Source organism: Balaenoptera borealis, assembly GCF_965194805.1.
Source record: "Balaenoptera borealis genome assembly, chromosome: 1".
Classification (NCBI taxonomy): Eukaryota; Metazoa; Chordata; class Mammalia; order Artiodactyla; family Balaenopteridae; genus Balaenoptera; species Balaenoptera borealis.
In genome coordinates, this window is record NC_138860.1 from 41155188 (window position 1) to 41177472 (window position 22285).

General features: G+C 45.3%; 2 protein-coding genes across 4 annotated transcripts in view; one reads left to right on the forward strand and one right to left on the reverse strand.

The window, feature by feature from the left end:
• PPP2R5A (protein phosphatase 2 regulatory subunit B'alpha) overlaps positions 1-8573 on the forward strand; it is a 99987-nt gene extending 91414 nt beyond the window's left edge. Inside the window, exons 9-14 of one of the 2 annotated variants that reach the window (XM_082400299.1) lie at positions 3196-3231; positions 3844-3894; positions 4188-4307; positions 4396-4523; positions 5446-5547; positions 7349-8573. In XM_082400299.1, coding sequence (XP_082256425.1) covers positions 3196-3231; positions 3844-3894; positions 4188-4307; positions 4396-4523; positions 5446-5547; positions 7349-7481 — 570 coding nt within the window. In that variant the 3' untranslated portion in view covers positions 7482-8573. The remainder of the gene's footprint in view (positions 1-3195; positions 3232-3843; positions 3895-4187; positions 4308-4395; positions 4524-5445; positions 5548-7348) is intronic. The other variant, XM_082400300.1, reaches the window with a different exon arrangement.
• Positions 8574-9887: 1314 nt separating this feature from the next.
• The window catches only part of PACC1 (proton activated chloride channel 1), a 32770-nt gene continuing 20372 nt past the window's right edge, over positions 9888-22285 (reverse strand). Inside the window, exons 4-8 of one of the 2 annotated variants that reach the window (XM_082400483.1) lie at positions 22010-22161; positions 17001-17143; positions 15646-15790; positions 13070-13177; positions 9888-11408 (exon numbers count right to left, since the gene is read on the reverse strand). In XM_082400483.1, coding sequence (XP_082256609.1) covers positions 11247-11408; positions 13070-13177; positions 15646-15790; positions 17001-17143; positions 22010-22161 — 710 coding nt within the window. In that variant the 3' untranslated portion in view covers positions 9888-11246. The remainder of the gene's footprint in view (positions 11409-13069; positions 13178-15645; positions 15791-17000; positions 17144-22009; positions 22162-22285) is intronic. The other variant, XM_082400484.1, reaches the window with a different exon arrangement.

Genomic DNA, 22285 nt, shown 5'->3' on the forward strand with positions numbered 1-22285 from the left:
TATTTTTCAATTCATAAAGATCTGTAGATACAGAGATCTTGTAATTTCTACTATAGGCCATTCTAGCACCAAAATTAAGGCCATAGTACTTGGGTTTGAGCCCTAATACTCATTTTCTAGGAGCCTGGCATTCATATCAAAGCTTCCTACAAATTGTAAATAAGTCAGAGCTTTAGGTAGTTTATTACATTCTTTATGTCCCTAGATCTTCTATTGAAATTACTTTATTTTCCAAAATGGAAATGACTTTATTGTTACTTCCATTTATGAAAGTAATGTGTTAATTTGGTTCACACAAAAGACAAAACACACAAAACACACAAGACAAAATCATAAAGCATAATGTGGAGGAAGTTCCTTAAAATCTGATCCCCTAAAGATAACCATATAAATTGGTGAATATATTTCTATAAATTTTTTTCTGTACATATATTTATGTATAGGTTAAACAGTGGGACAGTGCTGACTAGGTTTTTTCACTTGTCAATATAATGTGGATATCTTTCCATATTAATCTGCTTCATTTTTTCACTGGTCACATCAAATTCCATTATATGGATTATTGTAACATATTTAATCAATCCTCAATTCATGGACACTTGAGTTATTGGAGTTTTCATTGTTATAAGCATGTTGCTGGGTGTGGGGATGTTTTAGGGTGTTGGAATTATTCTGTGTCCTGTCTGTAATGTTGGTTACAAAAAAAAAAAATCTATGTATGTATAAAAAATCCTGAGAACTGTACACCAAAAAAAGAAAAAATTTTACTGTATGTAAAATTTTTAAAAAACCAAATTACTTAAGGGGGCAGAGTGGCGGGGCGGGTGGTGGTGGGATGACTTGGGAGATTGGGATTGACATGTATACACTAATATGTATAAAATGGATAACTAATAAGAACCTGCTGTATAAAAATTAAATAAAATAAAATTCAAAAAAAAAACCAAATTACTGAAATTAAAACCATATTGCTGGGTCAAAGAGTACAGTGTGTGAAGGTGCCTATTTTCCCTTATCAGCCAGTGCTGAATATTGTTTTAAATTTTTGCTAGTCTAATAGGTATGAAATATTTTAATTGGCTTTTTAAAAGTATTACAGCCATCCTTTTATATGGTTATTAGTCATTTATATTTCTGTGTCCTTTGCCTACTTTTAAGCCTTTGCCTATTATATTTTGCAAATTTTTTTTATCCATTTGGAGTTTTCCTTTTAACTTTGAATATACTGTTTTTAATATTTGCCTTTTTAAAGAACTAAAAATTTTTTATGTAGTGGAATCTATTCATCATTATGGCTTCTGGCCTTGATGTCATGCTAAGTAAAATCCTTCTACCCTTTGAGATTATAAAAATACTCTCTAGTATCATACTCTAGTTATTTTATGGATTTAGTTTTTACGTGTAAAAACTTTATTCCATCTATAATAGTTTCCTAGGGCTGCCATGACGAATTACCACAACCTTGGTGGCTTAAAATAACAGAAATTTATTCTCTCACAGTTCTGAAGGCCAGAAGTCCAAAATCAAGGTGTCGGCAGGGCTGCACTCCCTCCAGATGCTCTAGGGGAGATTCCGTTCCTTGCCTCTTCCAGTTTCTGGTGTCTCCAGGTGTTCTTGGCTTGTGGCTGCATCGCTCCAATATCACATTGCTGCCTCCTCTTCGGTCTCTCCTCTGTGTTATCTCTTACAAGGATACTTGTCATTGGATTTATTAGGGCCCATCCAGATAACCCAGGATGCTTTCATTTTGAGATCCTTAACTTAATTATATCTGTACAGACCCATTTTCCAAATAAGTCACATTCATAGATTTCAGAGATTAGGACATGAACATATCTGTTTGGGGGCCACCATTCAACCCACTACACCATTTGAAATTGAAATTTTTGTGTGACACGGGTAAGGAATTGTTTTAGTTTTCTATTGCTGCATAACAAATTATCACAAAATTTCGTGGCTTAAAACAACAAACATTTATTATTGCATAGTTTCTGTGAATCAGGAATCCAGGCATGACTTAGCTGTGTCCTCTGCCTTAGGGTCTCTCACAAGGCTGCAGTCAAGGTGTTGGCCAGGTATGGGGTTGCAAATAAAGTCTCAGATAAGGAAGGATCTGCTTCTGAGTTCACGTGACTGTTGTTAGCATTTGGTTCTTCAGATGCTGTTGGCCAGCAGCCACCCTCAATTCCTTGGTACTTGGGCCTTTCCAACATAGCAGCTTGCTTTATCAAAACTTGCAAGATGAGAAGGCCCTAGAGAGTCTGCTCATAAGATGGAAGTCACAATCTTTTGTAAATTTCTCATGGAAGTGACATTCTGTCCCTTTTGCCACATTCTGTTGGTTAGAGGCAAGTCAGTAGGCCAGTCCACACTTCAGGGAAGGGCTCAACTACACAAGAGTGTGAATTCAGGAAGTAAGGATCATAGGAGATCATTTCAGGAGTCTGCCTACCAAAGGAGCTACATTTTTTTTCTAACTGGTGAGCCACCAGTTCAAGTACCACCAATTAATTGACTAATTCAGCTGTTTCCCAGGAACTGAAATGCCACCTCTGTCATATATTAAAACCTCATATATACTCAAGTCTGTCTAGATATTCCTCTGTGTCATATATCTTCTCTGTCAGTTTCCATGCTACTACCTTATTGTTTTAATTATTTTTCTGATTATTGTAACTGATACTTTGTTTTAAAAGGTATTTATTTTTACATATTTATCTTTTATCTGACCACATGTTGAATTTTCCTACTCATTCTAGTAATTTTTCATCTTTTAATATTTAAGCGGTATATAATTATCATACACTTAGACAAATAAGTATAATTCTGATATCCCTTTTCAACATTATTCATCAGATTCTTATCTTACTGGATTGGCTCCAGAACAGTGTTCTTCCCCAGTTTTAATTTGGATGAGTGTTCTTCATTACTAGACAAGACCAATAACTAAATTTACTTAAAAGGCTGTCAGAGATTTATTTCCACAAAAGCACCAGGCCCAAATGGTTTTACTGTCAATTTCCAAGAGACCATTATATAAGTTGATTGCTGATGGTTTCTGATAAATTCTTAGTTCTAGCTTACTAAATTGTTATCAGAATATATAATCAATCAAAAAATCAAATAACTGTTCGAAATCTTTTGAGATGATCATACAGTTTTTTTTTCCCCCTTTTAACCTATAACTATAATGAGTTGAACCATCCTGGAATTTCTGGAATAAGTTACTGGGTAGGTAGCAGTATTCTGTTAATATACTGTTATATTCGGTTTAATACGGATTTTTGCAACTATGTTTACTTAAATTCACGATCCCTTGTTTTGTTGTATTTGGGTTATCAAGACTGTGCCAGCCATGAAATAAATTGGGAAGCTTTCTGGCTTTTTTGGGTGCTTCATAATGGTTTAAATAACAGGAACTATCTGTTCCTTAATTTCTCCCTAAAATAACCTCCCTTCCTCACCCCACCAAGTCATTATCTCGTACTTTATTTTCTTAGTAGGAAGTAGCACTTACTACTGTTAAAATTATTTTATTTATAAGTTTAATTGCTAACTTATGTTGGTCTTCCTGCTTCATGAAAATCAGGGACCTCCTTCTGTCTTATTCATCAGTGTGTCCCTGGCACCTAGAACAGTATGTGGTACAAAGGCACTCAATAACTATCTGTTGAATTGGTAGAAGTCTAAAGCTGAGCAGAGTAAGGGTATATACATAGTTATTGAATACTATTGTTCTCCTTCAGAATGAATATTGATATTATCGCAATTATTTAAAATTTCCTGAGATTAACCAGCTTCTTTGCTTAATTCATGCTAAATAAACTTTTCCCTTTTTTGCAGGTGATCAGAGGATTGCTGAAATTTTGGCCAAAAACATGCAGTCAGAAAGAGGTGCGTTTCATTCAACAAAAACAGTGCATTTTATTAGAACTTCTCAATCTCAGGGCTATAAACCATGCTTCTTTGGCCTGGGTGTATCATCACTGCTACCAAGCGGGAGATGTTCTGTGGGGATTAGAGAGACTTGGTAGAATATCTGTACATCATAGTAAATTGCGTATACTATCAAGATTTTTTTCATCCAGTGTTTAATTTGTAGGTTAACCTTCTCATTTGTGTTTTCTATATTAACATCATGTAATTTGTCATATTATGTTTCTTAAAAGAAAATTTTTTTAACCTAGGTGATGTTTTTAGGAGAAATTGAAGAAATCTTAGATGTCATTGAACCAACACAATTCAAAAAAATTGAAGAGCCCCTTTTTAAGCAGATATCCAAGTGTGTATCCAGTTCTCATTTTCAGGTATGATGTTTTCAGTGAAACCATTTTTATTTTATACTATTACTTCTTTTCTCTTTTAGTTTTGACATTTCTAAATGTCTTTTTTTAGGTTGCAGAAAGGGCACTGTACTTCTGGAACAATGAATATATTCTTAGTTTGATTGAGGAGAATATTGATAAAATTCTGCCAATTATGTTTGGCAGTTTGTACAAAATCTCCAAAGAACACTGGAATCCGTAAGTGTCTTTTATGTTGATTGTGTTATTTTTGTGTTTTTGTTTTTTTGACCTCTTTGTCATTTGATCTCATTACTCATACATAGGAAACCTGTACAGATTTGGAATTGATCCCAAGGTTAACATCACATAGTTTTATTCTATTCTGCACTGAGTTTTATGAAGTTGTATGTGTGTCTGTATGTTCTGGGTTTTTTTGTTGTTTGGCGTTTTTTTTTTTTTGAGCAGAGAAAGGTTTATTGCAGGCCCAAGCAAGGAGAATGGGTGGCTCATGCTCAAAAACCCTGAACTCCTGTATGTTCTTAATTTCAATTTAGAATTGCAAATCTAGGGACTGTCTGGTGTGACATTCTGTACCAGTGTGTGGTTAAGCCCTGTTGGGGAGACCAACCCAGCACCTGCAGAGGCTGTTCAGGCGACTGTGTGCTGCCAGTATCCAGCCTCACCTCCAGAGCTGGCCTAGCCCAGGGAGAAGCTTCAGTGCTCAAGGTCACATCAGTGATGTTTAGATTGCATGCATTCTAAATTCTGTAACATCCTTATCCTGTTTTTTACGTTTCTTCTTACAAGTTACATTCATTGGATCTTTTTCAACTTCTTTTAATGCTGTTACTCAGGGTTTGTGATAGTAGACTCTAGAGCAGACAGGAAGCTGACCATAACATTTTTAGGGTTTAATGTAAGCATGATACAGTGGGAAGGACTGTATCATGGAAGGAGTTTTGTAATCAGACCGACCATCTCTACTACCATTGGCTGTGTGACTTTGAGCAAATTACTAAACTTCTTGAACTTCAGTTTGTCCGCTCTAAAATGGATTGACTGAGTCAGCTAGCATCTAACCCATTTCAGAGATGATAGTGTTACATTTCCCATCTGTTAGTAGCATCAGTAACCCAGCACTGGCTTGTTTTCATTTTAGGACCATTGTAGCACTGGTGTACAATGTGCTGAAAACCCTCATGGAGATGAATGGCAAGCTTTTTGATGATCTTACTAGTTCATACAAAGCTGAAAGACAAAGGTATTTGACATTTTTATTTATAGACTTATCTGTACATTTTAGATTAGTTGAATGTGATTCAGTCCAATAAGGTATTCTAAGTTAAAATTATGTTTAAGAAGCCAATTGCTGCAGTAGGATGAATTGGGAGATTGGGATTGTCATATATACACTAACGTGTATAAAATAGATAACTAATAAGAACCTGCTGTATTAAATAAATAAATAAATAAAATTCAAAAAAGAAAAAAGCCAATTACATTTAGCATTACAATTTGAATGTCTCTAATAACTACTCTAAAGTCATTTCCAGGTGAGCTCCTAATGGTTAGATTATGATTTTAACGTGGATCATAAATTCTGTTTATCTCATTCTGAGCCTTAGACTTTATCAGTATGATAACATCTGCATTGTGAAATACAATTTATGCTGAATTTTAAATACTATTTTACATAATTATTTTTACATTTATGAGAATTGCTTTTGTCCACATGGGCTTCCATAGTGAGCTTATTCTTCAACTGTTCTTGCACAATAATTTGATAGTTTTTAAGCTTCACATTTTAACAAAGTGGTATTTTAAAGTCAGTATAGTTCCCTTTTGGGAAGAGGAAACTCACATAAGGATATGTCTGTGGTTGAGTACTATTATTGATATTTTGTTCCTTGCAGTATATATTTTAGTGAATAAATGGTCGCACACAGTAGCATTTAGGAACTTGGCTTAGTGATTACCTCTTTTTGAAAATTTCATAAATTACTACAAAATAATCTAAAAATCACTTCCTTCTCATATATTTATTTCAGTTCCAATAACTGCTGTACCTGAGCCCATTTATTTCTAATAAGTGTATTAACTATTCTGTTTGGAAAAGCTGATCTATTTTGACTATAAGTTCCTAGTCCTGGTTTTCTGGTGGCAAGTAGAGAAAGGATCTGTCTTCTTCAAGGCCATCCTAGTCCATCAATAACTAACTGAATGCATTATTTCTTTTAAATAGCACCTTTCAGGCAGGAATAGAAATTAGGTACATAGTTTGAGTCCCAGGAAGCAATGGGAAGAAGGAAAAATGACTAGGATCATATGAAACTTATATTTGAAAAATGCATATTTCACATAACTAAGAGTGATCATTATATCTTACTGGCTGCGTAAATCAGCACTTTTGTCCCCTTAAAGCATATGTAACTGCAGAACGTAAGTCCATGGTTTTTTCACATGTTCATATAGCCCTTCAGAATAGTTTGGTCCAAGTTATTCAGAAATGTTCTCTTTAGAACTGAAATTAAGTAGTTGAAGCAACATATTTTGAGTTTTGCTTTCTTAGAGAGGTTATTCAAACTTTAAAGTCTCCTTCTGACATGCAGGAGACAAGAGATAGTAAGACACAGACTGGTTGGCAGCTAGCGATGTGGAGCCAAAGGATATGGCTTCCACCTGGAAACGGCTCCAGGCTGACTCATGGCCAGCCCTTCAGTCTGTCGGCAAAAACCCACTGCAAGGTGTTTACGTGACTAAGTACTTTGCCAACCATAAAGCACAGATGCCACAGTCGTGGTGGTGGTGGTGGTGATAAAATGCAGGGAGGGAAGGCGAACGATAACTTTCAGTACAGGAGCCATACAGACGTGGTGTTACACTCAGGAGATGAAGATGAGTAACGCGGTGCTCTAGGTAATGTAAAGTCTCAAATGCTTTAGTGGAGGGATTTAAGTGAAATGTGAGTGAACACAGTCTGTTCTCCAGCCAGCTGCCAAACAGCATGTTTCTTCAAGCTCTGAAATAAGTTTCTAACTACAGAAGTCTTGCTTTATTTACAGGGAGAAAAAGAAGGAATTGGAACGTGAAGAATTATGGAAAAAATTGGAGGAGCTAAAGCTAAAGAAAGCTCTAGAAAAGCAGAACAGTGCTTACAACATGCACAGTATTCTCAGCAATACAACTGATGAATAAAAAAAGCCTTCCACCTCCGCTGGATAGGCGGTTTTGTACACTTTTTTGAAATATGTAAAAATTATGAAACAAACCTCATCAGTATAATATAATTAAAAGGCCAATTTTTTTTTCTGGCAACTGTAAATGAAAAAAAATATATGGACTAAACATAGCTCTGTGCTATATCATGGCCATAGTATATTGTAACCTTTGTCTAATCATTGATTTGTGTCACTCTTCTGAAGTTTCACAGAAATGAATGAACTTTATCATCTATGATATGAGTGAAATAATTATGGGAGTGGTAAGAATCATGACTTGAATTCTGTTTTTGGTTGTGTTGCACATAGATTATAGTAGTCTGCTCTGTATATTTTTCCCTTTGATAATGTGCTTTTCACATTGCTGCAGACCTTAGTTACATCCTAGGAAAAAGACTTTCCTAAAATAAAACTAAGGTGTAATTCTTATCCTTCCCTTCATCTCTCCCAGAAATATGACGGAGGGAATTACTTGCCCTAAGCCTTCCTTCATAGAGATATTACTGTACTCTGGAATTTGAGCAGAAACTTAAATTTCCAGGCTTTTTAAAGCACAAATTATAAATAAAAGCTGGGAAAGTAAACCAAATTCTTCAGATCGATCCTTGTGAACATCCCCCTTCATCTGCCACTCCCCAGAGCGCTGAGCACAGATCCGGGGGGGGGCCGTGCCGTGAACACCCAGCCTGCCTCTCAGCTCATTCCGCCTCTTCCTCCCAAAGGCTGAAGGCAGGGCCTTTCCAGTCCTCACAACCTGCCCTTCTCTAGTACCTCCTGATGCAGGGATGGAGGCTTTGAGTCCCACGGTGTGGTGATGCAGAGCGCTCATTGTCACTGCCTGGCTTTACGTAAAGGAAATGCAGTAGGCTTCCTCTGTAGGGTTCTGAAAAAGCTGACTATAGAGAAGTCGTATATGTTTCTACTTGGTCAAGTATTTTCTCACATTTTGTTACCAGAGTACCATTCCAATCTCTTAACTTGCAGTTGTGTGGAAAACTGTTTTGTAATGAAAGATCTTTATTGGGGGATTGAGCAGCATTTAATAAATCTGTGTTTGTATTTTGCCTTACGTCGACTTTGCTTTTTTCAGCACTAAGGTTAGGCGCTCGGAAGAAGCCTGCCCCCCTTCATTCATACATATATACATACATACGTATGTACATACATACGTGTATATAGAGAAAATTTTAAGGCAAATTGCAGGTTGTACACCAGTTAAAGAATAGGAAGATTGTGTGCCAGAGTCGAGTGTTCTAGCCATTTATCAAAGTATATCTGTTGTATAGAATTGTCACATAAAATTCTAAGTTCTAGGATATCCTTCCATCTTCCTTCATGTCCCTTTATGTTTGGAGGATGGGTTTAACTTACCTTAAATGTGTGTACATATGTACATAGTTTTAATTGAAATAGACCCATGGGATCTCCCTGGCGGTCCAGTGCTTAGGACTCCACGCTTTCACTGCCAAGGGCCCGGGTTCAGTCCCTGGTTGGGGAACTAAGATCCACATGCTGTGCGGTGCGGCCAAAATAAAATAAAATAATAAAATGAAATAGACCTAGGAGGATAAATCTCAAAATCTATAATAAGTAAGTAATAATAGCACTGATTGATTGTTGTTACAAAGTTTTCAGCTACTGGTGTCTGCTTCTACTCTTTCACATCCATGAAGAACAACTCTAGCACACTATTCCTGGGTCACTGTGAAAGCACCTCGTTCTGCTTGCTGTGAAACCAGGAGAAACTCTTCCTTTCGGGACGTGGCTCATATTTTACAATGCTCTCAAATGGCCGCCACCTCAGCCGTCCAGGCCCAGTGCTCTTTTGCCAGATGCTGTACACTCACCTAAGGCCAGCCGGGATTACTGACAGCTGGGGGCAGCACACGGGGAAGGAAAGGGTGACCCTGCTACAGAACACAGCAAAAGGCAAGCCGCAGCCTCCCCAGAAGAGACGGTTGGGTCTAAATGTCTATTTTGTGGACGGTCTAGGCATACATTTCTTTCACTGAAGAGCAGCCAGAGTAGATTTTGGCAGGCTGCAGCTGATAGTTGTTGTTGAAGAAGGAGCTAGAAATGCCCACTTCCTAATTAATTAGCTACTTACTCAAAAGCACATTCAAGAGGTCTCTCAACTTTCTACAGTACAGGAAGTACAGTTTTAATATGTTCATTGGAGCAAATTTTGTTAGCTAATATTAAAGTGGTGTGTCATCTTATTTAGAATTTAAAAATACACATACCTGTTTTTCAGTGCTGTTAATGTAAGCTTTAATGCCTGGCTTTGCACTTGCCTTACAATAAGATTTTATAGAGACAGACAGGACCTAGGCTAAAGTTTGAATGTACCTGCTTCTGTGCCATAGAAAAATAGCAGGGAATATTTCCTTACACAAGTTCACTTTTAATAATTCAACCAAAAACCACAGTTGCTTGCTGCTAAGTTAGACATGAGATGATTAAAATTGCCCCACTCATACATTTGAGCTGTTCTCTTTGAATTATCTAAAACAGGGTTACAGAATTGAAGAAAGGCTACCAAGTCCTCTTTGGAGGCAAAGGGCATGTAAATAATTCAAAACTCTGGAAATAAATAATCTTCATAACCTTAAATCAGCCAATGGCTACCATGTGAAAAATACCCAGAGGGTACTCATCTCTGTCACAGGCTGGGCTGAAAGCTCTGAGGGCCCCTTTCTCAGATGGGTGGGGGGGTTTGTAGGACAGGAAGAGCTAACACAGCTTATTCATGGGGCTTTATTGTCACTTCCTGACCACCTGCCATCTATCGCCTGCCCACCTTGCCCTTCCCTGGACGTGGTCATGATGTACCTCGGGAGTCCAGACCCGTCCATCGTGGAAGTCCAGGCTCACGCTCCCTTTTATTTGGAGGTCACGGAATGAAAGCATACTGGTGCCTATTGATTTAGCAGATGTGCATACTGGCACACTGATTCCTTTTGTATTAACCTAACTTTTATTCACCTATTAATGAAATCATCAAAATACACTGAGTAGGCACCTACTATGTACACATGTCCTAGTGTTTTTGTATGTTAATCAGTCCGAACTCATACCTGCATCAACCAGTATTCTAGCCAGACAGGTAGGTGGCTAGTCAGTCCACAAGAGATCTAATTACTAGTTTTTCTAGTAGCTTTAAAAAAAAGTCTCATTTAATATTTAACAAACAAGAGAGCGTGTCAGGGGCTGGCAGATGGCGCCAGAGACATGAGGGGTTTTGCGTTTCTCACATACCGTACACCGGTTCCACAGCATGACCTCCACACCTGAAGAATCACTGGTGGGGGAGAAGAAAATCACACTCTCCTCTGTCCATTTAAAAAAATCTCAAGAAAAAAACCTAAGGTCAGAGCCTTAATCATCCTGTTAGACCTTAACTATACACCAAACCGAGAAAGGAGGCAGCTTCCAAAAACCTTCAGGAAACTGGATTATATCTAATTCCATCTTCCACAAACCCTATTCATGTCATATGTCAAAAAATGTTCATTAATAATTTAAATACTTAAATAACGGTTAGGTCATCCATTGGATCTCTTCCATTGGGCTCTAGACAGTCTCTCTGAGGACCAGTTAGAAGCTGCAGTGTGACAGGCAGGCCCCCAGCAAGGCTCGTTTCTTCAAGTGAGGACAGGATTGCTGGCAGCTAGGTTTACCAAAGCAGAAGTGATGAGAACTTCCATGAACTCGGGCAATCCTACGAACAACGCAGGCGACTTCAGCTTATGTGGTTCGTTGCCTGACCTCTTTTTTTAAGGTATCTCTTCCTAATTTTGATCATCCACTTCACACTCAGTTTGGCAAATTCTGCAGCTTTAAATAATGCCAAGAAGGCCCCACAGAGAAGAGCGATCGTGTTCCAAGGATTGGCGGTGATTATCTGCAAAACAGAAACAAACACAAGCTTCTCTGTTGGTTTCCATTTTTGATTTTCAGTGTTATTGTCAAAGATCCCCTCCAATTATTGAGGCAACAAGAAAAACAACTGGTTTCTAAAACTGCCGTAACTCCATACTTTGTCCATAGCTCAGTTTGAGGAGAAAAATACTAATCCCTCCCTACAATAAAGTGATCCTGAAAGAAAAAAAAAATTTTTCAAAAAGCTCTGCACATATAAGGTACTCAGTCCTGAGCTTTAAATTTCTGGCCTAACCCACAATGTGACTGACCTTGCTTTGAGACAGATCTCCCCCCAGCTATACACCCCATCTGTACGGTCAGTTCCTGTTTGCTTCCCATCTCACAGTGACTCCCACCTCCCCTCCCATCCAGTCCAGCGACTGCCCGTCCTCCACTCACCTCAGGGACTCCTGCCTGCAGGTGGGCCCCTCCAGTGTGCCCTGCCCGGGACGCTTTCCTCCCACCTCGAGTTACTAATCCTTCCAGGCCCCTCACAGCTTCCTCTAACCACTGAGCCAAAACTCTCTCGACTTGAGCAGAGAGATTTATCCCACAAACCCCTCTGGCAGGTCCTTACTGTCTGGAATCACTTCCTTTACAGCCCAGATTGTCTTCTCACTGACTGCAACTCCTTCAGGCCGAGGTCATGGCTTGTATGTCTGAGTTCCCCGCTTGGTAAACACACAGCACTTCTAAGACCCAGTTCAGCAGGGCGACCTCAGGCTCACATATGAAAGTTACACCACCACCACCATTTAGGACAGTTGTGAAGCTGAGGGACGATGCAAGTCAGTCGGCCTCGAGCTCAGGGCTTTACTTGGCCCATAACAGGACTTCATACTGAACACAGTAGGTTAAAAAACGTTGGATCACACGTTTTACGTGTGGAGCTGAAGGCGCTCATTCTTCCACGTGGAGTCTTGATTCAGGGCGTCTGCACACGCCTACGTGTCCACGGCCCAGCCAGGCCACCACTAACAGCGGTGGTGGGATCATGGGGCACATCCACATCACAGAGACACTCCCTGTTTGAGCCTCAGGTTTGAACAATGTCTTCCCCCAACCCACAAGCACATCAGGACATTTTGTGATGATCTAAACAACAATCAGTATCAGATCTGGGACTGGCTCTGGTAAATGGCGTCTCACGAATGTTCTTTTGGCAAAGCCGTCCCATCACCCCTCCCCTTCTGAGATGGTGAGTCTGGGATCTGGCATTAATTGATGCTCTCAATTTCTGATTAGTACCTTTCTGCTCTGATTTATGACAAATAAAAAATGACTCTCATCCTACAGAGAACCAATAAAGAAGAATGGCTTCCAACATTGGTAATCTAGATTATTAGCTTAATGCTTTCTACTTAGTTCATTCACTATCACTACTCAGCGGCTACGCTGGACTAAGCACCGGGCCGGACGCCAGGTAAATGGTGAACAAAGACAAAGCCCTCACATTCACAGCGACGACAGTCCAGAGTTAAAGACGAGATCAATTAAACACAAATGATATAGAAAATGAATGTCATAAATACAAAAGACACAGAGATCTGCTCCATGACAGAAGATGAGGACGGCCCGAAAGGATGCACCAAAACGCCTCGGGGTGGGAAGTTCCCTCTCAAGGTCGGAGATAATACTCACGTCTTGGACTTTCTGGATGAAAGGATCTTTCCACTCAAAGACCACAAAAAACAACTGAGCACTTTTCTCGGCCGCTGGCCTCTGGTCAATGTAGTTAACCACGCTGGTCTAGGTAGAGAGGAGAGAAAACAGTGTTAACAGCGCTTCTGCGTCCCTTCCTGGCCAGGGCCACGGGCAAGGAGAGGGCAGTGAGCGGAGCTGAGACCTCGGCTCTCCTCACACCATCTTCTGGAGGGAGAGAGCCAAAAACCTCTACACGATATCCCGAGACTGGTCCCAGAGCCAAGGCTTTACTCTGGTTTCCATCGTTCTTTGAGGAAATGGATAGGATCTGAGGTGCACAATAGGTGTTTTGGATTGTCACTGAAATCTGTCGCTAGGTATCTGTACTCCTGATTAAACCATTTTCAAAGTACTGCATAAGACTCACAACTAAAAGCCATAAAAATCCCAAATTTCAAAATACTTGACCTGAAGAGCTGAGTATTTCAACCCTTCCGGTCTGCAGGGACCAAGTACAGCCTCGCAGTTCTGCCCAGCTGAGCACTCCCTGTAAACACACGGTGAGCAGGCGTGCTTGGTGAGGCCTGTTTACAGTTTCTACAGGGGCTGCGAGGTGAAATGGAGAGCAGACGGGTTCCAGAAGTCTGGCTGGGCCATCAAATGGTCTGAGCCTCTGCTTTGCTCTCATAAAATGGGGGGACAAAATGCCATTTTGGGGGACACTTTTTGTCTACTGAGTTGTAGAGAGGCTCTCATGAAACAACACAAAGGAAAAGCATTTTAAACTTTAAAACATGATATAAAAACATGAAAAAAATTTTTTTTAATTTTTGTCCAGAAGAGTTCACATCCCCCACCAAAGACTTCCAATGCAGATGATGCTGAGAGGCACACAAACATTCGACAGTGCACAGGCTCTCGGGGGTCTGGCCCTCTGGTTTCAGATCACAGCTGGAGCTACCAGGAGAGCCGGGGTAGCCTGGGGAGACCTAACTGTAAGGTGAACACACTGAGTCTCCTTTCTCCGCCGATTTGGGGGCCGGATGAGAAAGAACTTGGAGTTCTTGGAGAAAAGTGTGGCGTAAAAGTCCAGGAGATGACAGTTACCTTACAAAATACGAATATTTTAAGGACCTATTGCCAGGGGGTCGTCACTGCCTAAGGCAGGAAAAAAAGCCCCGTCCCCTTGAAGAAAACTGGCTTCAAGCCTTTCGCAAAGGCCTCCAATCTGGAATCGTCCTAGGAGCGCGGCGTGGGGAGGGGCAGACCCGGACGAGAGTCCGGCTTCCATCCGCCCTGCCGGTTGGAGTGGGTCCTTATCCAAGCCAGCCCCTTCCTAAAGCTGCCCCTCGGAGTCCAGCCCAGATGGAAAACCTCCAAGGAGGAGCAGGGGATGCGAGAACAGAGCTGTCTCCCCGCTGCCTCTGCAGGCACCCAGCCACCGACACGCGGGATGGCCGGGCCCCGGGCAGGGATGCTGGCAGGATGGCAGCACCCCTGCGGAGGCGGAAGCCCCACAGGCAGGGCAGCGGCCTTGCTTTGGGTGGTGGCTGCCTGCCAGCCCTGCTGAGGCAACCAAAGGTCCCGCCCCTCCACCCCCCAGCCCCGCCCCTCCACCCCCCCAGCCCCGGTGCCACGCCTTCTTCCAACGTCCTCTCCAGCTGCCCCAGGATCACGGCCTATATCTCCCGGCCCCAGGTCAGGGGGCTGAAAGCTTTTTGATCACGCTTCCCATTAGTAAAGAATTCTGAGCACGTCCCAACATATTTATAACTTTCTTATAAGTGACATAATATTACTATTATCGTTCTAATGTTACATGCATTTTAAAACATTCAAAAATAGAGAAAGGATGAGGTTTTAAAAATTAATACAAAAAGAGGGGCTTCCCTGGTGGCGCAGTGGTTGAGAGTCTGCCTGCCAACGCAGGGGACACGGGTTCGAGCCCCGGTCCGCGAAGATCCCACATGCCGCGGAGCAACCAAGCCCCTGTGTCACAACTACTGAAGCCTGCACGCCTAGAGCCCGTGCTCCGCAACAAGAGAAGCCACCGCTCATGCAACTAGAGAAAGCCTGCGTGCAGCAACGAAGACCCAAAGCAGCCAAAAATAATTCATTAATTTTTAAAAATTAATACAAAAAGAAAGCTAGTATTTTCCTCCTGCGTCCCAGTGGATCACCATGCACCCCGCACTCCAGAGGCTACCATATCCAGTCTCTGCCCTGCAAATAATCAACGTTTGTATGCAGCCGCCAGCCTCTCAGGGCGCGGCGGGGCAGGGGAGTAGAGCCAAACTGAAAACAGGCATCAGATTCAGCCTCGTGAGGCGCCACTCTGTAAAACGCTCCGCCGTGTGCACTGTGAGGGCTGCAGCGACAAAGGGAAAGGGCCTGGGGCGTGCCCTGCCTGAAGAACACGCAGACTCCCGGGCGCCGGGTCCGCTCTCATCCTAGCGAAGGCCTCCTCACCCCAAAGACCCTGTGCACCGGTCACCCCCTCTGCGAAGCTTCCCTCCACCCTGCACTCAAGGGTGGAGTCAGTGGCCGTGCGAAGCGAGCCCAGCGCCACCTACCTCCTGCCGGAACTCCACCGCCTCCCGCCCGTCCTCCTCCTCGGTCTTCACCAGGGACATCTTGACCCAGGTGCGGAAGCCCCCCGAGAACTTCCAGCCGGAATACGCGCTCTCGCAGGCCTGCATGAAGCCTACCCTGTCTGGGCTTGGAGGGCAGAGAAGAAAGGTCCACGTTAATCCGGCAGGATTCGAACGTGGCCAGACTCCAACTCCAGCCCCTACGTCAAGCCGGTTTCTCTGCTGGTACCACCAGGGTGCTCCCACTGCCCACTCCCCCCTTCCTCAAAGGCCTGCTTTTTGGCTTCCAGACGGAGGGGGAGCTGTCAGCTGCCTCAGGGCACGAGCACTGTCGCTGAGGCTCCCGGCAGGAGAAGCCCTCCCCGCTCCCACCCCCGCCTCCCAGCACCTGCTCCCGGAGCAGCCGGCACCGTGTTCTGCAGACGCGCCCCCAGCGCCTCAGAGAACTCTGGGTTTCAGCAGCCCTGGGGTGCCCTCACTGGCCCTCAGAGAAGGCAAGAGGCTTCCCCAGGGAGCTCTCAGCCAGGCAGGACACCACAACACCCACTCAGGACGGCGATCATAACGCGCGCACAGGCAAGTGGCAACCGCATGGCGGGACTGAGGACCCACGCAAGAGGAGCAGAAAGGGGCTGGGCAGGCAGGGGACACGGCCAGCTTCAAGCAGGGAAGGGAGAGGGAAGTCTAGGTGGCAGAAGGTGCCGAGGAGGAGGCCCCGGGCTGCAAGATGGGCAGGATTGGGGCGCTGGGGTGTGAACGGCGGTGGCGGCTCACGGCCTCATCAGCTGGGGGAGCGGCCTCCTCTCTGCCCTAGCTGCCGCCCGGCTTCCTTGAAATGGAGCCCCAGGGCCACGCAGGACCTGCAGGGACTGAGTCACCCTCGCTCAGGCCCGTGCCAAAAGCACCCCCACGGCCCACGACACGAGCACTCTAGGCCCCAGAGGTGGCAACACACACGAACAGGAAATTTCATCCTCCTGCTAGAAATGCGTGGCAAACAGGCACTGAGCCCTCACGCAGGGCTGGACCCACTTCCCGGACACCGTGGGGAGTCAGGCCCAGGGGAGGGGCTGCCCTCCAGGGGCTCACAAAACCCCGTCCTTGGCAGCCCCGGCCGGAAGCGGCGGGCCCCACCAACCTCCCTCCAGGACTCAACCAGCGCTGCGTGTCGGAACCCCTCCAGCGGACTCGCCTGACCTTGCGTAGAGGCCCTCCTCCAGGCCAGCGGCTCATCCACAGCCCTGCTTCCCTGCACCCTCTGCCCCAGCCCAGCGATGGGCACGGCCGGAATGAGAGAATGAGTGTCGAGCAAGCCCGCCCTGAGCTCTAAAGGCCACCTTTGCAGGAACTCCTGGAAAGAAGAGAAGAGGAGGTAATCGATGGCGCTGAAGTCCTCGCTGCTCTGGTTCAGGCGGAACTGGAGGAAGACCAGCTCCCGCTTCTTCACCTCCCGGGGCCCCTTCACAATCAGGGCGGATTTCTGTGGAGACAAAGGCCAGAGTCTCAGCCGGGAGAGCCGCGTGGGTGCTGACCTCGCCTCGGGCACACAGGGCTCCTCACCCCACCCCACGCCCAGGAACAGCGTCTGGACCAGGCCCGACGGCAACCTGTCCTCCCACCACGAGCCTCACTGGCTGGCCGTGCCGGGGAAGCTCTTTATTTAGAAAGGGTACTAACTTCCATCTGGTATAGGTACAAGTGTTTTTTTTCCAGTCTGTCACTTTCCCATTAACTCTGTTCTAATGCCATTTGTTATATGAAGTTCTAAAGGTGATGTAGTGAAATTTGTCAATCTTCTTCACGGCTTCTAGATTTTGCTTGCTAAGGGAAACCAAAATTATACCAATATTCTCCTGTATTTCTTCACAGCACTTTTTAAAAAACTTTTTTACATTTAGATACACAATATGCCTGCCATTCAGTTTTGTCTACGGTATGAAATAGGGATCTCACTCTCACTACCCAAACAGTGGGCAGACGCAGGTTTGACCCCTGAATGTTTACTCATTCTGGTATCTGACTGGGCAGGTCCCCTCCACATCACTGCCCACCCCATCCACAAACCTGGCAGGGTTATTTTGTATACATGCTCTTCTCTTTTTTTTAATATATTTATTTATTTTTATTTTTGGCTGCGTTGGGTCTTCGTTGCTGCGCACGGGCTTTCTCTAGTTGCGGCGAGTAGGGGCTACCCTTCGTTGTGGTGCGCAGGCTTCTCATTGCAGTGGCTTCTCTTGTTGCAGAGCACGGGCTCCAGGCGTGCAGGCTTCAGTAGCTGTGGCTCATGGGCTCTAGAGCGCAGGCTCAGTAGTTGTGGCGCACGGGCTTAGCTGCTCCACGGCATGTGGGATCTTCCCGGGCCAGGGCTCGAACTCGTGTCCCCTGCATTGGCAGGCGGATTCCTGACCACTGCACCACCAGGGAAGTCCCCACATGCTCTTCTAAATGTACTTTAAAACCAGCTTGTTAAGTTCCATGAAAAAATTCAACTAGGACTTTTAACTGTGATGATACTGGATTTACAGATTAACTGGGGAGAAACATCTTTACATCTACTTTTATAAATACTCTACCGAGATTTGAAAAGAGTATTCTGACAGGTACAGTGTTATAACATGCACTTACTCTAAGTTTATTAATTGTGCCAATTCAATTCTCACTTCTTATCCTTACTACTTTCTGTCTGTTTGAACTGTGAATTTGAGAGAGGTGTTAGTAACACTCTAAGGTGATAGTATTTTTTATTTCTAACAGGTTTTGCCTGAGGAATACAAAGGGTATGCTGTTTTGCACATAAAAATTTATGACTGTTAAGTCTTAGTGGGGAGAAGTGGAGTTTGAACCTCTTGTCCACAAAAACAGCCCTCTTTTAACCTTTTGCATCTGGAATTCCATTTTAACTGACAGTAAAACTGCCACTCCACTTCTTCTGGTTACGGCTGCATTTTCCCAAGAGATCTCTGTCCATCTGTTTGTTTTCAACCTTTCCATGACAGGTTAAGTGGCAGCAGAGAATGCTAACTGTCCCCAGTTTCCATTATCCACTTCCTCCTGCAGAACCGGTGCTGCTTCCCCAGTTGCAGATTTTAGCAGGATATAGTCACCCACTGGAGGTGCATTTCTGGCCTCAGATGTGGCCATGGGACGAAGTTCTTGGAATGAGCACAAAAGTGACTCACACAATCCCACGCCAGGCCCTCAGCGGGGAACTGCCCGCCCTCACTGCTCACCTTCCCGAGATCGGGCAGTGCACACGTGCTGGTGGATCAGCCCTGACCCCGAGGACCGAGACAGCGCCCGGGGATGGCAGAGTGACAGACAGAAGCCTTCACTGGCCATCCTGTGAGGCAGCCCTGCCCGCACACACAGACGTCCCCCGAGAAAGAAACAGACCTCTCTTATCTCAGCCGCTGTGTTTGTCTGGAGTGTTTGCTTTTGTACAGGAGCTTAGCCTGTACTCTGACCAACATAAGTTGTTTTCCAGAACTGGAGTGCTGAAGGAACAACCACCTGAAGTTAAGGCATCAACTTCATATTTGGACACCGGGAATATGGCAGGCGGTGAGGAAACAGACATGGGTCCTACAGGCTGGAAAGGTGGTGACCCTAATTGCGCCAGAGTAAGGCATTTGGTAAAAACTAACGAGATTTAATTGAGTGTACAAGAAATAGAGACTAGAAAATAAATGAGAATCTGAAGATTGATGAAGCAGGACCAGATGAGCCCCTTGGCTGGGATGCTTTCACGTGGACTCAACAGGATGTAAACAGCCAGAAGCTCACGTTTCTGCAGACATCTCACTGCAAATAAAGGGGCTGCGGGCAGCAGAAGCATAAGGACTGTTCAGCCCCCCAACCTATACAGCCCAAAGCTGCGGGGCCCAAGGAGTGCCTGTTTTCTAGTGTCCACTCCAGACGTGGGCCCAGAAGATCACAGCCAAGGCAGGCTCTCCCAGTGGACAAGGCCAGGGCAATCCAGGACACAGGAGTCTCTGCCAAGGTGCAGGCCCTGCCACCCGCCTCTACCTTCCTCCCAGGGGCCGAGGCAGGACACCTCACAGGTCCCACCCAAGGGGCTCCATCAGGCTTCGGGGGGCGGCTATGCTTCCAGCTCTTCCCTTTCCCTCAGGAGCTCCACTGAGCCCCTCTGCTCCTCCTCCACGGCTCTGCACTGTGTAGGGAGGGGACCCGGTACCCAGGGAGCGGGTAAGCTCTCTCTAGTTTGCGGCTGTGGACGGCAAGGAGCCCCAGTGATGAAGACTGCCCGTCACCCAGGGCTGGAGGCAGGTAACTGCAGTCAACTTAAGTTTTCATGGAAGTGACTCCCCTTTTGTGCCCTTACTTCATGGGTTTCTATAATACTTAAAGTATGTAACTATTATAACAGATACAACTGGCATGAACAGGTTTGGGACACAGGGACTCCCAGGTAGCGTACTACTCAATGGGGAGCCGAGAGGAAAGACGGCCGGAGAGCCTGTACCTGCAGCGCCATCTAAGCGCGCACGGGCAACCAGTCGGTACACAGGGAACGGAGAGAGCGGGGAATCCAGACAGACGGCGTTTGTACTGTATTATCTAGCTCTTCATTAAAATTTTTAAAAGTGCTTTTCCTTTTCATTTAAATTAGCTTCCGTTTCCCCGGAGTCCTTTCTGTTTTTTCCTCTCCATCCTTTTATGTGGTTGGTTTCATGTAAAAGTCTAGTGGCCCTTCATTCTCCATTCTTCTTTCTGAGTGAAGGGTTAGGCTGACTAGTACAGGTCTGGGCTGTGGGTTTCTTCCTAAAAGGCCCTCTCCCAGGCTCGCCCTTGCCTGGGGCTGACTGTAAGGGCGCTCAGAGGCTGCGAGCAGAGAAGGCCAGCAGGCCAGGCACTCTGCGTACTTCTCTCCTGGGAAGAGATTCCTTTCTGATGGCTCTCTCCTCCTTCCATTGTGGACGTCCCATCTCAAGTTCTGCTCTGTTTCTCTCTGCTGGCCCAGTGCCCAAGCAGGGAACCTCCCCTTAGCTTAGGTAGAGAATGGCCCCAGAGCCTTTTCCCCAGAGCCAACACTGTCCCCAGCAGCTCTGCGTGCCCCGGGAGGGCTAAAAGCCTGGCAGGCGGTCCTGTAATTATTATCCTGACCTGCCCTACAGCAGCCCGGCTCTTTAGTGTGCTGACACAGAGCCAGCAGTTGGAAGGAAAGCTTTCACCTCTACAGCAGTCCTCTCCGGCGTCTGTTTTAGGGCATGGGTTCTCTCTGATCTTGCTCCATCAATCTGACCCAATGTGCTATTTATATTTTACACCAGTTCCTCAAAATTTCTGGTCCTCAGATGATACCCGTCCTTGGTTTGCAGGGCTGTTATCGATATTTTATCTTATTCTATTTTCTGCAGGAGTGAGAATCATTTCAGCAGGATTTTAGGAGGAGGTCTAGAATAAATATTAACGAAAAAGTCTTAGTGGGGTTCTTTCATCTCAAGGCCCACCTGTAGCTCCTCATCACCCCAAAGGAGCAGGCCCTGCTCCACGGCAGACACACACGCTTTCCTCATTTGGCCGGCACTTCTGTCCACAACTTCACCGCCCACTGCCCTTCTGGGGGCACCTGGCCCTCCAGCAACACCCACCTGTGGAATTTTGCTCAGAGGCACAAACAAACATGCTGTTTCCTCCCTTTATGCCTTGGTTCAGAGTTCCTCTGCCTAGAAAACCTTTCCTTCCTCTCTTTGAGCCGGAAAACTTACTCAGCCCTGTTCAATCTTTTTGGAAACAAGGATATGGGATGAAAAGGAGAAGATGTAAATATATACGAAATTCCTTCCCTGCCTCCAGAACCGTGCAGATGCTGCTCCCCGCCGCCGTCCACCCCCCGGCTGAGCGGAGCCGTGGGTGACGGCAGGGCGGGGGTCCTTGTTCCCGGACCAGCGCTCCTTCTTACACTGGCATAGTTATTCCAAAATATGGATGCCTAGGCCGTGCCCCCAGGAACAGTGATTCAGGTGGGCCCACATGGAACCCAGAAACTTTGCTTTCAGAAGGGATCCTGGCAATTCTGTCAGGCAGTCAGCTATGGGACCCACTTGGCTGTGTCACACCAGCCTCCCCCTGCAGCCCGCCACCCTTCCATCCAGGACAGGATCTTATCACTTTGTCGGGAATCCCGGAGGGTCACTCAGAGGAGGCCGAAGGCCCCACTGCCCTCCCTGAAAGCAGGTGAGCCAGCCGCGGCCAGACTCCACTTAGGAGTGTTTGCCAGGGGCCGAGGGCCCGCACCGCGGCGGGGGGAGGCCACCTGGGGTCCTCAGGGTGCGAGGCCGACGGAGCACGCTGCCCAGACCCAGCTCGGGGAGACGAGAGTTACCAGGGTCTGATTGGAGAAGGGGTCTGTGTAGTTGATCCTCTGGGTGGTGCAGTTCATGTCTCCTGGCTGGCCGGGGCTCCTCAGAGGTGGAATGACCTCGTAATGGTGCTTACAGCTGAGCAGCTGGGCCTGACCGGGGTACAGGGCAATGCCTGGGGGACAAACAGGGAAAAGTGAACGGTCACAGTCCCTCACCACACCCCTAAAATCACGTCACATATATTTTTTCGCACCCGCCAACCACCTAAGTTTAGGACTCCCTGGATGACTGCAGAC